General features: G+C 39.9%; 1 protein-coding gene across 1 annotated transcript in view; it reads right to left on the reverse strand.

Annotated features, from left to right (window-relative positions):
* Positions 1 to 2,837: 2,837 nt before the first annotated feature.
* The window catches only part of LOC141915258 (uncharacterized), a 46,540-nt gene continuing 33,314 nt past the window's right edge, over positions 2,838 to 16,063 (reverse strand). Inside the window, exons 9-28 of the mRNA XM_074806727.1 lie at positions 15,495 to 15,524; positions 15,343 to 15,411; positions 14,637 to 14,857; positions 14,026 to 14,098; positions 13,558 to 13,818; positions 13,104 to 13,278; positions 12,568 to 12,636; positions 12,214 to 12,440; positions 11,903 to 12,004; positions 11,332 to 11,522; positions 10,447 to 10,604; positions 9,887 to 10,089; positions 9,265 to 9,418; positions 7,947 to 8,238; positions 7,428 to 7,855; positions 7,260 to 7,336; positions 6,565 to 6,871; positions 6,298 to 6,417; positions 4,571 to 4,771; positions 2,838 to 4,208 (exon numbers count right to left, since the gene is read on the reverse strand). Of these exons, the coding sequence (XP_074662828.1) occupies positions 3,754 to 4,208; positions 4,571 to 4,771; positions 6,298 to 6,417; positions 6,565 to 6,871; positions 7,260 to 7,336; positions 7,428 to 7,855; positions 7,947 to 8,238; positions 9,265 to 9,418; positions 9,887 to 10,089; positions 10,447 to 10,604; positions 11,332 to 11,522; positions 11,903 to 12,004; positions 12,214 to 12,440; positions 12,568 to 12,636; positions 13,104 to 13,278; positions 13,558 to 13,818; positions 14,026 to 14,098; positions 14,637 to 14,857; positions 15,343 to 15,411; positions 15,495 to 15,524 (3,813 nt within the window). The 3' untranslated portion in view covers positions 2,838 to 3,753. The remainder of the gene's footprint in view (positions 4,209 to 4,570; positions 4,772 to 6,297; positions 6,418 to 6,564; positions 6,872 to 7,259; positions 7,337 to 7,427; positions 7,856 to 7,946; positions 8,239 to 9,264; positions 9,419 to 9,886; positions 10,090 to 10,446; positions 10,605 to 11,331; positions 11,523 to 11,902; positions 12,005 to 12,213; positions 12,441 to 12,567; positions 12,637 to 13,103; positions 13,279 to 13,557; positions 13,819 to 14,025; positions 14,099 to 14,636; positions 14,858 to 15,342; positions 15,412 to 15,494; positions 15,525 to 16,063) is intronic.

Consider the following 16,063-nt stretch of genomic DNA (forward strand, 5'->3'; position numbering starts at 1 on the left):
AATAGATGGCGAAAATAGTAATAGTGTATAAGTGCTACATACTCTATTCAGCATCATCAGCAGTTACTGGGTTCGATCGAACCCGGGACACCCTGTACATCCTCTATTCAGCATCAGGACCAGTCTAAATCACAGTAATTACTGGGTTCGAACCCGGGACACGCTTGTACATCCACCAGCATCAGAGCCACATATGGATATTCCGGTAGACGGCGCATGTGAAATATAATGCATTTCAAATCTTTATCATTGTTAATTCTAGATATTTGATAGTTCAGCGAAATTCCAATAGATGGCGAAAATAGTAATAGTGTATAAGTGCTACATACTCTATTCAGCATCATCAGCAGTTACTGGGTTCGATCGAACCCGGGACACCCTGTACATCCTCTTTTCAGCATCAGGACCAGTCTAAATCACAGTAATTACTGGGTTCGAACCCGGGACACGCTTGTACATCCACCAGCATCAGAGCCACATATCGATATTCCGGTAGACGGCGCATGTGAAATATAATGCATTTCAAATTTTTATCATTGTTAATTCTAGATATTTGATAGTTCAGCAAAATTCCAATAGATGGCGAAAATAGTAATAGTGTATAATTGCTACATACTCTATTCAGCATCATCAGTAGTTACTGGGTTCGATCGAACCCGGGACACCCTGTACATCCTCTATTCAGCATCATCAGTAATTACTGGGTTTCGAACCCGGGACACCCTGTACATCCTCTATTCAGCATCAGGACCACTCTGAATCAGTATCAGTAATTACTGGTTTCGAACCCGGGACACCCTGTAAATCCTCTATTCAACATCAGGACCACTCTGAATCAGTATCAGCAATTACTGTGTTCAAACCCGAGACACCGCTGTGCATCCTCTATTGAGCATCATCAGCAGTTACTGGGTTCGATCGAACCCGGGACCCCCCTGTACATCCTCTATTCAGCATCAGGACCACTCTAAATCGGTATCAGTGATTATCCGTGTTCGAACTCGGGACACACCTGAATATCCACCAGCATCAGAGCCATATGTGTATATTTCGGTAGATGGCGCATGTGAAATATGGTGCATTTCAAATCTTTATCATTATCAATTCTAAATATTTGATAGTTCAGCGAAATTCCAATAGATGGCGAAAATAGTAATAGTGTATAATTGCTACATCCTCTATTCAGCATCATCAGTAGTTACTGGGTTCGATCGAACCCGGGACACCCCTGTACATCCTCTATTCAGCATCATCAGTAATTACTGGGTTGGAACCCGGGACACCCTGTACATCCTCCATTCAGCATCAGTATCACTCTGAACCAGTATCAGTAATTACTGGGTTCGAACCCGGGATCCCCCTGTACACCCTCTATTCAGCATCAGGACCACTCTGAATCAGTATCAGTACCGTTATTACTGGATTCGAACCCGGGACATGCCTGTACATCCTCCTCTATTCAGCATCAGGACCACTCTGAATCAGTATCAGTAATTACTGGTTCTCGAACCCAGGACACCCTGTACATCCTCCATTCAGCATCAGGACCACTCTGAATCAGTATCAGTAATTACTGGGTTCGAACCCGGGACACCCTTGTACATCCACCAGCATCAGAGCCACATATCGATATTCCGGTAGATGGCGCATGTGAAATATGGTGCATTTCAAATCTTTATCATTATCAATTCTAAATATTTGATAGTTCAGCGAAATTCCAATAGATGGCGAAAATAGTAATAGTGTATAATTGCTACATACTCTATTCAGCATCATCAGTAGTTACTGGGTTCGATCGAACCCGGGACACCCTGTACATCCTCTATTCAGCATCATCAGTAATTACTGGGTTTCGAACCCGGGACACCCTGTACATCCTCTATTCAGCATCAGGACCACTCTGAATCAGTATCAGCAATTACTGTGTTCAAACCCGAGACACCGCTGTGCATCCTCTATTGAGCATCATCAGCAGTTACTGGGTTCGATCGAACCCGGGACACCCTGTACATCCTCTATTCAGCATCATCAGTAATTACTGGGTTTCGAACCCGGGACACCCTGTACATCCTCTATTCAGCATCAGGACCACTCTGAATCAGTATCAGCAATTACTGTGTTCAAACCCGAGACACCCCTGTACATCCTCTATTCAGCATCAGGACCACTCTAAATCGGTATCAGTGATTATCCGTGTTCGAACTCGGGACACACCTGAATATCCACCAGCATCAGAGCCATATGTGTATATTTCGGTAGATGGCGCATGTGAAATATGGTGCATTTCAAATCTTTATCATTATCAATTCTAAATATTTGATAGTTCAGCGAAATTCCAATAGATGGCGAAAATAGTAATAGTGTATAATTGCTACATACTCTATTCAGCATCATCAGTAGTTACTGGGTTCGATCGAACCCGGGACACCCTGTACATCCTCTATTCAGCATCATCAGTAATTACTGGGTTTCGAACCCGGGACACCCTGTACATCCTCTATTCAGCATCAGGACCACTCTGAATCAGTATCAGTAATTACTGGTTTCGAACCCGGGACACCCTGTAAATCCTCTATTCAACATCAGGACCACTCTGAATCAGTATCAGTAATTACTGGTTCTCGAACCCAGGACTACCCTGTACATCCTCTATTCAGCATCAGGACCACTCTAAATCAGTATCAGTAATTACTGGGTTGGAACCCGGGACACCCCTGTACATCCTCTATTCAGCATCAGGACCATAATAAACACAACTGATGAGTTAAATGAGTTAACAGTTTCTATGATAGAATGAATACTGACTGTGTTTATTTATATAGAATTAACGTCCAGCGTTTTAGAATTAATCAGTAATCAATGATACACATACACCATCTGTTACTGAAACCACGTATCAGGTATCAATACATCCATCATATTCATTTATTTAACAGGTGATGTTCAAATGAAATTTAACTGATTCTAGATAGACTGACTTACAAAATACACAGGCAGTTACAAATTCATATTGATTACATAAATGCAATTAAACCTAGATAAAAATGAGTTTAAGTAGAATATTTGAGAGTACATATGGTTACATATAATAGTAGTAGTCACCTCTAATAGTAGTTACCTCTAATAGTAGTTACGTCTAATAGTAGTTACGTCTAATAGTAGTTACGTCTAATAGTACCGTAGTTACATACATATTATAGTAACATAAAAGCAGCTAAATAAAGTTACACAGGTTCAGAAAAATAGTAAAATAACATACAGTGGAACCTTGTTTTAACGACCTCAGATAAAATGATTTATTGGTAATTACAAACACAGTATATTGTTCAAAACATTTCAATAATTCTATACTAGATATAGCAAACTATTAAATCTTTTAATGAATAGATTTTCTGGTCTCATGAAGTTCATTGTATAGTGGTTCCACTGTAAATATAGTAGTATAACTAACATATATATATCAGTTATATAGTAATAGTAACATACAAGTAGTTGTAGTTACTCAAAATAGTTACATATTAGTAGTTACTTATTAGTAGTTATATAGATAGTTATAAAACAAGGCCAGCTTGTTATTCCTCATATCACAGCGAGTTACAACAAACATCTTGTTATTCTAAGATTCATCTAAATCAATTATCAATGACCCAAAGCTGCTGCTCAATGACCCACATCTGCTGCTACTGCTCAATGAGCAGCTCCTGCTCCTGCTCCTGCTCATTGATCAGCTCCTGCTCCTGCTCCTGCTCCTGCTCAATGAGCAGCTCCTGCTCCTACTGATATTTCAGATAAATCTTCAACTGTTTCACTTTCTGTATCATCCTGTCGAGGCATTGTAACTGATATAGCTCTAGGTGCACTGGGTCTCGAACCCTCATCATCAAACGTATACGTTCCTCTGAGTTTCATTTCGGGTTCTTTCTGTTCTGAACTTTGAGTTCCAAACGAATCGGAATAGCCAGTGCCCCCTAGTGTCCCGGTACGGAACACATCAGATTGACCAGTTGTACCCAATGTTTGTCCAGTTGCAGCCAGTGATAGATCGGCAGTACTCGTCGATGGTTTATCCGTCTGTTCAGTGCTGTGTTTATCCGTCTGCTCTGTGCTGAGAGTCGTTGTCAGATATTTTCCAGATTGTAGTAAACTTTCTACGTTCATTTGATCCGGCGTAAAAGATCTGCCTAATTCATTAATTGTACCAAACGCTCCTGAAATAAACATCAATACAAATACATTAATATTACGAGATAGAAACAGCACCAATAGTAGTTACATAGTTCCACAGTTCAGACCCTATAGGGCGAACTCTTTTATCAGATCGGAGAATCCGTTTGCCTCCAATCGTTCTCTTTTATTGGTTACGTGACTTTTTGGAGTCTCCGAAACCTCCTTTCTGTCGAGGTGGTGTGATTCAGATTTTGTGTGGAGCCAACCCGAGATTTCGATGGTGACTTCGGAGGTCATAAAAGAGTACGCCCATAGAGTAAAACTAATTCATTTCCAATGAACTCCAGACAGAATTTAAACCGACATCCAGAACTGCGGAACTGGATCCTACAATCGCTCGTACCACTATAAGTTTCTCTTAAAGCTGCTGGATCTGAATCACTGATTTTCTCGAGAGGTTTTGGCGATACTTGTATGATCCGTGTACCGGTAACCGATGGTTCGTCGAGGAGCTCCTGCTGCGCTGGCTCCACCTGGATCGGTTCCTGGAGTTTCTGCTCTCGTGACTTTATTACATTTGTAGATTTAAACGCAGATTTTGCATCTGTAATGAAAACACAATACTTTCAATCTTGCTTGAGCTAAAGCTCTTACAATTATTTATGTGGGGGCAGGCACTGGGAGGTGAGGGTGTATATTTACCCAGGGTAGAGCAGGCACTGGGAGGTGAGGGTGTATATTTACCGGGTGTAGAGCAGGCACTGGGAGGTGAGGGTGTATATTTACCCAGGGTAGAGCAGGCACTGGGAGGTGAGGGTGTATATTTACCTGGTGTAGAGCAGGCACTGGGAGGTGAGGGTGTATATTTACCTGGAGTAGAGCAGGCACTGGGAGGTGAGGGTGTATATTTACCTGGAGTAGAGCAGGCACTGGGAGGTGAGGGTGTATATTTACCCAGGGTAGAGCAGGCACTGGGAGGTGAGGGTGTATATTTACCCAGGGTAGAGCAGGCACTGGGAGGTGAGGGTGTATATTTACCTGGTGTAGAGCAGGCACTGGGAGGTGAGGGTGTATATTTACCGGGCGTAGAGCAGGCACTGGGAGGTGAGGGTGTATATTTACCTGGAGTAGAGCAGGCACTGGGAGGTGAGGGTGTATATTTACCTGGAGTAGAGCAGGCACTGTGAGGTAAGGGTGTATATTTACCGGGCGTAGAGCAGGCACTGGGAGGTGAGGGTGTATATTTACCTGGAGTAGAGCAGGCACTGGGAGGTGAGGGTGTATATTTACCCAGGGTAGAGCAGGCACTGGGAGGTGAGGGTGTATATTTACCGGGCGTAGAGCAGGCACTGGGAGGTGAGGGTGTATATTTACCCAGGGTAGAGCAGGCACTGGGAGGTGAGGGTGTATATTTACCTGGAGTAGAGCAGGCACTGGGAGGTGAGGGTGTATATTTACCTGGCGTAGAGCAGGCACTGGGAGGTGAGGGTGTATATTTACCTGGTGTAGAGCAGGCACTGGGAGGTGAGGGTGTATATTTACCTGGCGTAGAGCAGGCACTGGGAGGTGAGGGTGTATATTTACCGGGCGTAGAGCAGGCACTGGGAGGTGAGGGTGTATATTTACCCAGGGTAGAGCAGGCACTGGGAGGTGAGGGTGTATATTTACCGGGCGTAGAGCAGGCACTGGGAGGTGAGGGTGTATATTTACCTGGAGTAGAGCAGGCACTGGGAGGTGAGGGTGTATATTTACCTGGAGTAGAGCAGGCACTGGGAGGTGAGGGTGTATATTTACCCAGGGTAGAGCAGGCACTGGGAGGTGAGGGTGTATATTTACCTGGCATAGAGCAGGCACTGGGAGGTGAGGGTGTGTATTTACCTGGTGTAGAGCAGGCACTGGGAGGTGAGGGTGTATATTTACCGGGCGTAGAGCAGGCACTGGGAGGTGAGGGTGTATATTTACCTGGTGTAGAGCAGGCACTGGGAGGTGAGGGTGTATATTTACCTGGCGTAGAGCAGGCACTGGGAGGTGAGGGTGTATATTTACCTGGAGTAGAGCAGGCACTGGGAGGTGAGGGTGTATATTTACCTGGCGTAGAGCAGGCACTGGGAGGTGAGGGTGTATATTTACCTGGTGTAGAGCAGGCACTGGGAGGCAAGTGAAGAATTCCTGGTGATATTTCACCCACTGATTCACGTAATTCATCTAATCTCAAAGGTTCATCACTCATAGTTTTATGTTCCTTCAATCCTTTAAAATAAATCAACAAATAAATGATTATCGATACAAGAACCGCCTTGAATTTTTCAATCTGTAAACAGTGGGTTTTAATCGATTCATCGTTAAAAAAGTTTCAAAAATAAGAGTTGATTTTGAGGAATAATGAATGAACTGAACCTGTTGTATAAGATTGAGGAGGAATGTCTAATCTGCGTCTGACCGTGTCACCTCCGTATGAGTGTGCGAATGGAACACTTACATCACCTCCACTGAGTGACGGCTGCTGCTGCTGCTGCTGCGGGATTTCACCCATACTACGATCAACCGGTATCTGTCTCCAGATACTACTACTACTAGCGGCGCCACCTGAAGGAGCGTGATGTAAACCAGCTATGACGTGTAGGACAGGATCTTTAAGAGGCTGCGGTACTCCGCGTGGATGCAGGAATTCACCAACACTTTTATTCACACTCGGAGTTTCAGCCTGAAATATCAATAAACAACAAACATTGATAAACAATCATATATCTTATTATCACTTGTTTCATTTGAATCTCAAGAGATGGAGAGAGAGTGAGAGAGAGACTGGAGAGAGAGTGAGGGAGAGAGTGAGGGAGAGGAAGAGAGAGTGAGGGAGAGGGAGAGAGAGTGAGGGAGAGGAAGAGAGAGTGAGGGAGTGGGAGAGTGAGTGAGGGAGAGGGAGAGAGAGGGAGAGATGGAGTGAGGGACAGAGGCAAAGGGTGAGAGAGGAAATGAGACTAAGAGGAGAGAAGGTAAGAGGAAGCGAGGGAGAGATGTAGTGAGGAGAGGGAGGAGAGAGGGAGAGAAGGTGAGAGGTAGCGAGGGAGAGAATGGGGGGGGAGAGTTTTTACCTCAGAATCGAAATCACTTTGAGCAGCAATGCTATCATCCTCTGATTTCAATAAATGAGCTAATGCAAACTGTTTACCTACAATTCACATATAAAATACATGTAAAACATTGTTTTTATACAACCTCTAACATTAAACTATAGATCGGACGACGAGAGAAATACTGACCTTGATCAAAAGTAAAAGGCGGAGCTTGTCCTTCACTTTTACTCATTAACCATTCACCCTCACTGATACTATCACAGATAGTATCTGAAAGAGGAGCGGTCGATGATGATTCTGAGAGAGGGGATGGAGATCTCTCTATATCATGTCTCACTACCGGTTCTACTGCAGGAGCTGGAGGAGCTGCTGCTGGAGGAGCTGCTGCTGGAGGAGATGAAGAGGGTAGTATATTCACTGATACTGATTTATCATGTTTATCATGTCCTAAATCAATAGGTGATGTTGCTATTTCACATCTCTCAGGGGATGGTGACCGAACTGGAACTGGTTCCACAGGGGATGGCGACCGTACTGGAACTGGTTCCACAGGAGATGGTGACCGTTCTGGAACTGGTGCTGGTGGTTCCTCAGTTGGAGAGGTTTGCGCCGATCTAAATAAAGATAAAACACAAACTGATTTTTACACACATCTTTATATAGATAACTTACACGAGAATAAATCAGATAGCAGCTCTAATTTACCTCGATATCGGTGTTGGTCGTTTTGGAGATTCTTCTCTGCGTTGTTCCTTTCTGGGCTGGGTCGGTCTATCGCGAGGTTGAGAAGGTTGTTTCTCTCCGGGTTGGGTCGGTCTATCTCTAGGTGAAGCGGGTTGTTGTTTATCGCGAGCTGGACTAGGCGGAGTAGGTTGTTTATCAGCCGATGGATGAAACTGTAATCTATCAGGAGTGGTCACGTGACTGTTCGGTGTCAGTAATGGTGTATCATGTACATAATTATGAGTAGCATTTTCATCTTCATCTATTCCTAAAACTAAAACAACACAAACAAATATTATCGAATATTCTCACTGCTCGGGGGGGGGGGGGAGGAGGGGGGGTTCAGTTGTTTCCATCACATCACAGATATTCCAGTTGTAACAATTCAAACTGTTAACATGTTACTATAGCATTATTCTAGACCAAGTTGGTTCAAGTGTACCATTTAAATTGTCAGTATGTCTGATTCATTCCCGTGTTAACTTTTCAAACTTTTAAACAATTGCAGGGGGTCAGTTGCACAGTAAGACCGGTCTAAGATCATTTTAGTTCTATAGCCAATCTTACAACAGAAGTCTATTTTCAATGTTTCTATGAAATCAAATTGAGTTTGGTAGTTCAAATTCTTACTCTTTTTTCTGCACTTATTGCGTAGAATAAACAAGTCCAAATAACGACCTCACGTTGTAATTTCGCCGTTGTCTAGGGTGAAATTCCCCCATTTATCAGTCTGTATTTCAGAGACACTTTTTTCCCACTTGAACCGAGTGATAACCGTTTCACTAATTACACCGATATCAACTGAATAAATCAGCGTAATTCATAAACTATAATGAACTTGGTTGTTTTAAACGGTTCAATGTTCAAAGTGTTTAATAGTGATAATGAAAACCACTTGACCTTATAAAACAGTTCAAAACAATCGAACAAACAAATCAATCAAAACGTCAATTCAAACCTTACCTGTTATTACAAGATAAAATAACAGCAATTTGAAAGTTCAATTTCATCGACAACAAGTTAGATTTCAATTCACAAGAATTCTCATTTCATGCTACCGGGAGTAGCTTATCATGTAGGTTAATGATTTACCCCTAGTGATAACTTAGTACGCTACAACTTAATACATCTCTCAAATGAACGACTTATCTAAATATTTCTTCCAGGAATTTGAAAGCGTTTCGTCAATAAACGAACAAAGGTTAAAACGAGAAGAGTCAAAATGTTGTATTTATCAATGGAAAATTGAACTTTCCTTCGACCTTTTCATGAATGAATCAATGTTTACAGGTAATGTTACCTGGATTTTTGCCCCAAATCGACACTAATTCTCTAGTACTCTCAGTATCGGACTCAGTCAGGGAAGGTGAAGGAGTCACAATCGGTGATTTCTTAGGAGAGAAGATTTTCGGAGGTGATGGATGAATCGGAGACGGTTCTGGAGTTTTCTCATCCTGTTCAATATAAACATAATCAATTAGGAAAATAAACATTCTAATGAAATAAACATTCTCATGAAAATATAATATCTTGAAATAAATATTCTAGTGAAATAAACATGCTAGTGAAATAAACATGCTAGTGAAATAAACATACCGGTGAAATAAACATAGCGGTGAAATAAACATACTAGTGAAATAAACATACCGGTGAAATAAACATACCGGTGAAATAAACATACTAGTGAAATAAATATTCCGGTGAAATAAACATTATAGTGAAATATACTCTCCCATGAAATAAACTTCTGATGAAAATACATTATGTTGAAATATACTTCTTGTTGAAATAAACATTGTGTCCAGTTCCACAGTTGTATAGGTTAATTCTGAGTCAAAATGAGTTCATATCCAATGATTCTATAGATTAATTGGAACCTTCCTGACATATTCTGATGAAATGAACAGTTTACTGAAATATACCTTTTTATCAGGTCGTTTATTTCTACGTTTAGGAGCTGGAACTGGAGTTACTAATAAATCCTCAGACACAGCCGTACGATCTCCTAACGCTGTAGAGATCTTCTCCATTAAAACTTCTTTCACGAGATCTCGAATTAAATCTTCATCAACGGAATCTCCGCAATCTATGAATAGTTGCAGTCCAGCCTGTCCCATAGCTCCGGCTAAATTAATTCATACAATACATCAATCAATGATATACATTACAACTTTGATCTACAGTTCAACAGTAGTTAAAGTGTGGAACCGGGTCCCGCAGTTCCACAGTAGTTAAACTGTGGAACTGGGTCCTGTAGTTCCACTGCGACACTTGAGGAACTGGGTCCTGCAGTTCCACAGTAGTTAAACTGTGGAACTGGGTCCTGCAGTTCCACTGCGACAGGTGGAACTGGGTCCTGCAGATCCACAGTAGTTTAACTGTGGAACTGGGTCCTGCAGTTCCACTGCGACAGGTGGAACTGGGTCCTGCAGATCCACAGTAGTTAAGCTGTGGAACTGGGTCCTACATAAAGTATATTTACCAATAGGAGAATGAGTTTGACTGCTTGTTTCTGATAGAGGAAAACTGGCTGATTTATCACTTTCGTACGGACCACCGTCACAGGTTTGATCAATAGGGGGCGATGGTTGTCTCTGATAAAGTTCCGTCAGTATACGAGCCATTATTTCCTGTTCAACCCTGATAAATAAATCAACCACAAATTAAAAGAGGAAAACAAAACACAGAATTCAGTTGTACAGTTAAAGACTAGTGTAATGTTGATGAACCACTGTGTCTGTGTGACACGTTTAAACCTTTTCACACTTTTGTGTCTTTTTACTGCACCATTTTACCAGTCTAAGCCCGTTTTGGTTCGTTTTGGTTCTATAAACGATCTAATAGCTTAAGACCAGTCTAAGCTCATGTTAGTTCTATAACCAATCTAACAACTTGAGACCAGTCCAAGCTCATGTTAGTTCTATAACCAATCTAACAACTTGAGACCAGTCCAAGCTCATGTTAGTTCTATAACCAATCTGACAACTTAAGACCAGTCTAAGCTCATTTTGGTTCTATAACCAATCTAACAACTTAAGACCAGTCTAAGCTCATTTTGGTTCTATAACCAATCTAACAACTTAAGACCAGTCTAAGCTCATGTTAGTTCTATAACCAATCTGACAACTTAAGACCAGTCTAAGCTCATTTTGGTTCTATAACCAATCTAACAACTTAAGTCCAGTCTAAGCTCATTTTGGTTCTATAACCAATCTAACAACTTAAGACCAGTCTAAGCTCATGTTAGTTCTATAACCAATCTGACAACTTAAGACCAGTCTAAGCTCATTTTGGTTCTATAACCCATCTAACAACTTAAGTCCAGTTTTAAGACATGCTTTAATTGTGTAACTGAGATCTGTCCTACCATTCTACAGCTTTATTCTCGGCTGAGTCTACAGTACGGATGTGTTCAGCTAACTGATTTGATGTCGGAGCTGGTAGAGGGGGTGGTGCTTGTGGTGGGAATACAGGTCCGTGATAAACAGGAGGTTTAGATGCCGCGTAGCCGGGTAATGTGACCCCTTCACCGACCCAGTCATCTGTTAAACTATCATCCTGTATAAATATACAATAACACACATCATCAGTATACAGTACATAGTGTGAATCAGGACTGATGAAATTCCGGACCCAGTTCAACCGAGTCCTGAGTTCTAAATCTAGGGCCAAATCTAAGCAAAGCAAGCAGGTCCTGATCTGACTGAGAGGAGAAATCTACCTTGAAAAAAAATCCACAAATATGAAGAAAAATTAAGATAGTAGCGATGTTTGGAGTTAATCATAAGCCATTTTCAAAACAGTTTCTGTTTTGACAATTTACTCATAGAATTGAGTCTAAAACATCACTAGTTACTTAGTATTTCTTCATAAATGTGAGTTTTTTCTTCACTCCAATCACATACTGTCATTTATCTGTGGAAATGAAGATATTTTACCTGTTCAGTTTGTACAGTTTCAACTCTATTCAATTCTCTTGGTTGTTTCTGTTCTTCTTCTATTGATGGCGGGTAACTTTCAATAGTAACAGTCGGTAAAACCTTCAAAATATTTATCATCATTTACTTAACTTATATAGAGCACCGAGAAGTCCTCATCACGGGAGTTGTTACTTGGGGTTTGAACCCGATTGTATCACGCTGATATTGCACTGGGTCTATTCTGGTACGGGTGTCTACTGTAGTAGAGTCTCTCGATGCAATCAGGTTTAAATCCCTACTAAGGGAGGATGAGCTGCTGGAATGTTTACCTGTATATCAAGTTTATTAATTTTCCTATCCTGTTCTGCTGCTGCTGCTGCTGCTGGTGATGTTTCTGATGTAGTTTCTATATTCACTACTGCCACATTTTTAGCCGTAGTCAGGTTCTCCGTCATAGAGACAACAGATAGCGGAGCTGCGTCCCCTCCCTGTCTCGGAGGTCCCAGTGGAATAGCCATCGGTATCAACTGTCCTTCCTTAGGTCCGATAATGTAACCTACAAATTCATTCATTCATTTTCAAATCAATGTTTTATCAGTCAGTTTTTACTGTGTCTAAAATCATTTGATTGGTTTATTTAAAAATTGACTTGTTTAATGACTGTAACTGAACCGATTGTTAACCTGCACTGACTGGTAACTGTGGTAACTGTGTTTTACTCGTTTGTGTTTTTGCAGTTTTCTGAGCGATCGCTAAAATAAGATTTAACACAATACTGAGAGATGTCGCCATCTGTTGAGATTTATACAAACTAACCATCGATGAAACACTGACTCCGTATCACAAAAAGATAAAACCCTGGGCCCGGTTTTATATACCGGTATTACCTTTAACCCTGGGGCTAATTCAATTCATTTTCAATTGAGTAAGCCCTCGGGTTAAAGGTTATACCAGTCTGTAAACCCGGGCCCTGCGCACTAAGAATAAAAAGAGTCTGAAATGTTTCCTTGAGCTAGTAATAGTTTTATTCAGGAATATTATGTTCAGTATTCCTGAAGGTGTAGACAGTAAACACTGAATAAACAATGAATAAACATGACATTTTGAGGGAGGAGAGACAGAGTTGAAACATGGAATAAACATCAGCTCACCGAGACATTTTCGATTCATTTGTGGGATTATTTTATATAATACGAACTGGAAATAAAGATATATTTACCTTTAACATTGATAGTTTCAGCTGGTCTCATTGTGGACACAACTGATTTCTGTTGAGCTGTATTTGTATAATGTAAATACGGTTGTTTCTGAGTCGAGCGTTTATTTTGATAAATAGCTTTCCCGTAAACTCGATCTAAATATTCGGCATCCTTATAAACAGCTGGCTTTTTAGTCTAAAAACAACGAAATTAAAAATCTCATCAAATTAATGTTCTAACTGTCCGAATTTCAGGATTCAGTTCCACAGTTGTGAATTGATATCAGTTCATTTTGTTAACTGTGATCACAACAGTGAAACTGGATCCTGAAACGGGCTGCAGTTGCTCGAAAGTTAGTTTTAACTGAACCTATGGATAACGTTGAGATAGCGACAATTCAAACTGTGTTGTGACTATTTTATTCATCCATTGGTTAACTTAAAACTGACCCTAGAACTGAGGAAAAGTTTTTACCTTTTCAGATTTTTTCGGAATATTTTCTTTGCCGGCACTGGTGCTGGTAACGCCGTAAGATCTAGTTGTAGATTTTGCCTCTTCCGGTATTTCTATTTTCTTCTTTAACCCAGTGTCTATTTTAGATTGAGCTCTAACTCGACCTTTCCCCGACACCCAGCGCGGTTTCTGTTGAACTTTCTGTTTGTCTGAATCGGATTTTATTGTTTCAGTCAATTTACGGATGTTTTCTAATTTCTCCAAATCTTTTTCAACCTCAGTCTAAAAAAAAGAACCATCAGCACAATTCAATTATTGATATAGTCGAGAATCAAGGAACTCTGTAGGGTTGGGACTGCTGTAAATATTTCACCGAGTTGAGAATCAGGAGGTTTTTTTCAAATAAATCTTAGAAAAAATTCACAGAATGAAGCAGTTTACCATCGAGTTGATTTTTCTCAAATAAATACCACGTGAATTAAAAATTACCTTTATTTCTCCCTGTAAACACTGAATTGTGTCATCAACTATTTTTCTAATTCGAACCTTCTCTAAAGTTGAACTAATAAATAAAATTGGTAAGTTAAAAGTTATTCATACTGAGGAGGTGTGTTTGGAAAATACAACAGTATTAAGGGGTGTTTATCTAGGTAGAATCTCTGGACACTTGACAATGAAGCTTTATAATCAATGATAAAATAGAATGTGGGAGGTTACTGGGTCCAGTTTCACGAAAAAGTTTAAGCCTAAAACGGTTAAGTTTGAATTGTTGTCTTCATTGAAGAAATGAAGTATCCAATAGCAATTACACACAAAATTTGAGTTAAACTTTTTTGTGAAAGTGAGTCCTGTAGAAAAAGATTCTCTTCACAGATAACTGAGTCAAATCTCTTCACGATTAAAGATTAAGTCTGAAATGTTTCATTGAGCCAATAGTTTACTTGACATATCAACTTTATCCTAATAGTCATCTATCTTCAGAAACACTAACTTTATAACAAAATTGTTCTGGGATTGTAGATATATCTCATAATTTTGTCAACACATTAGTATTCTTGACTTATAGGGATTTTTATATCAATAATAATAGTAATAATTACCTGTCTCTCGTAAGATCATCGACTAATGAATAAACATCTGAATTCTGTTGAGCTCGAACTATCGATTGTAAATTCGATTCTAAAATTGCTCGATGTGATTGAATTCGATTCAGGATATTCTCTCCTTCCTCTACTGTTGAGAGTTGTTTATTGTGTAGTGTTTTTGTTGTTATATCAGTCAGTGTTGGGTATGGACTCGTAGGAACTGTTACTGGTTTCTTCTGCAATATCATTAATACACGGTTTTAGATGAATTCAGGATCCAGTTCCACATTTTATGAGCTAGAATTTGATTCTACCGGCAGACCAAACTGGACAGTCTATGATTTCTAAAGTAGTTTTCACCAAAAATAAGAGTAATTTGACATCAAAAATAGTCGTTTTATTGAAAACGAACAAGAAATTATTCAGATTTCAAGAGTACAATCAAACTGAAGCTGAAGTCTTCATAGTTGTAATGAAGATCATTTTGTTGATGACTTATCCAAATAGCGACTTACAATTAGTAAATTGAATTACAAAAACCTAAATTGGGACTCAAAATAGTAATGACTTCAGTAAAGTGATGACTTATCCAAATGACGAGTTAAGCCCAGTTTGAATATATTTTTGGGAGCAGTAAAGCTCTTAAAAACCGTGGAGTAAGTGGAAAACTAAGTGGAACAGTGTGGAACTGGAGGTCGTATGGAGGAATGATTCTACTAACCATGTATTCATCAATAGGAGCTGGTCCATCTTTAAGTGGTTTATTAAACCCACCTCCTTGAACTGGTGTCTATCAAATAAACATCTCATTACTATAAAAACAATTTCACAACAAAAAATAGAGAATCATTTAGATTTATTATTATTACTTACTTGCAACAAAAGTGGAGCAGATTTCGATTCCTAGAAATAGAAAAATAAATTGTGTTAAAACTTAACGAATTTTACATTCGTTCGTTTATTTCTAGTTTTTAGGAGATACCATTATTTAGGAGATATCATTTGGGGGGTGGGGGGTTGAGGTAAGTAGGGTTAGATTTAGTCAGGTTTGTGAGTGTCAGGTTGTTTCTGGTGATTAGGTCTCATTCAGTTTCTATGCATGAATAAAGAGTTTATCAACATCAAGCAAATGACCAGGTTCTGGGCTTATCAATATAAGTTGTACATTACTGTCACTGTTGCTATACTATTAGTCTAGCCAAAGTAGCTTTCTGAACAGCCACACGGAATATCAACTAAGCCAAAGTGGTAAAAAATGGACGTCATGGGTCTTACAGAGACACCGCTAGAATGTTTATTTGATATCAAACCGTCAAATCGGGTCCTGATGGAAAAAAGAAAGACGTCAATGTTTCTTGTATTGTTTACAGTCACTGATTGAAATTACTGCATGAATACTGTATATACATATATATATATATATATATATATATATATATATA

Source organism: Tubulanus polymorphus, chromosome 1 (genome assembly GCF_964204645.1).
Source record: "Tubulanus polymorphus chromosome 1, tnTubPoly1.2, whole genome shotgun sequence".
Lineage (NCBI taxonomy): Eukaryota > Metazoa > Nemertea > Palaeonemertea > Tubulaniformes > Tubulanidae > Tubulanus > Tubulanus polymorphus.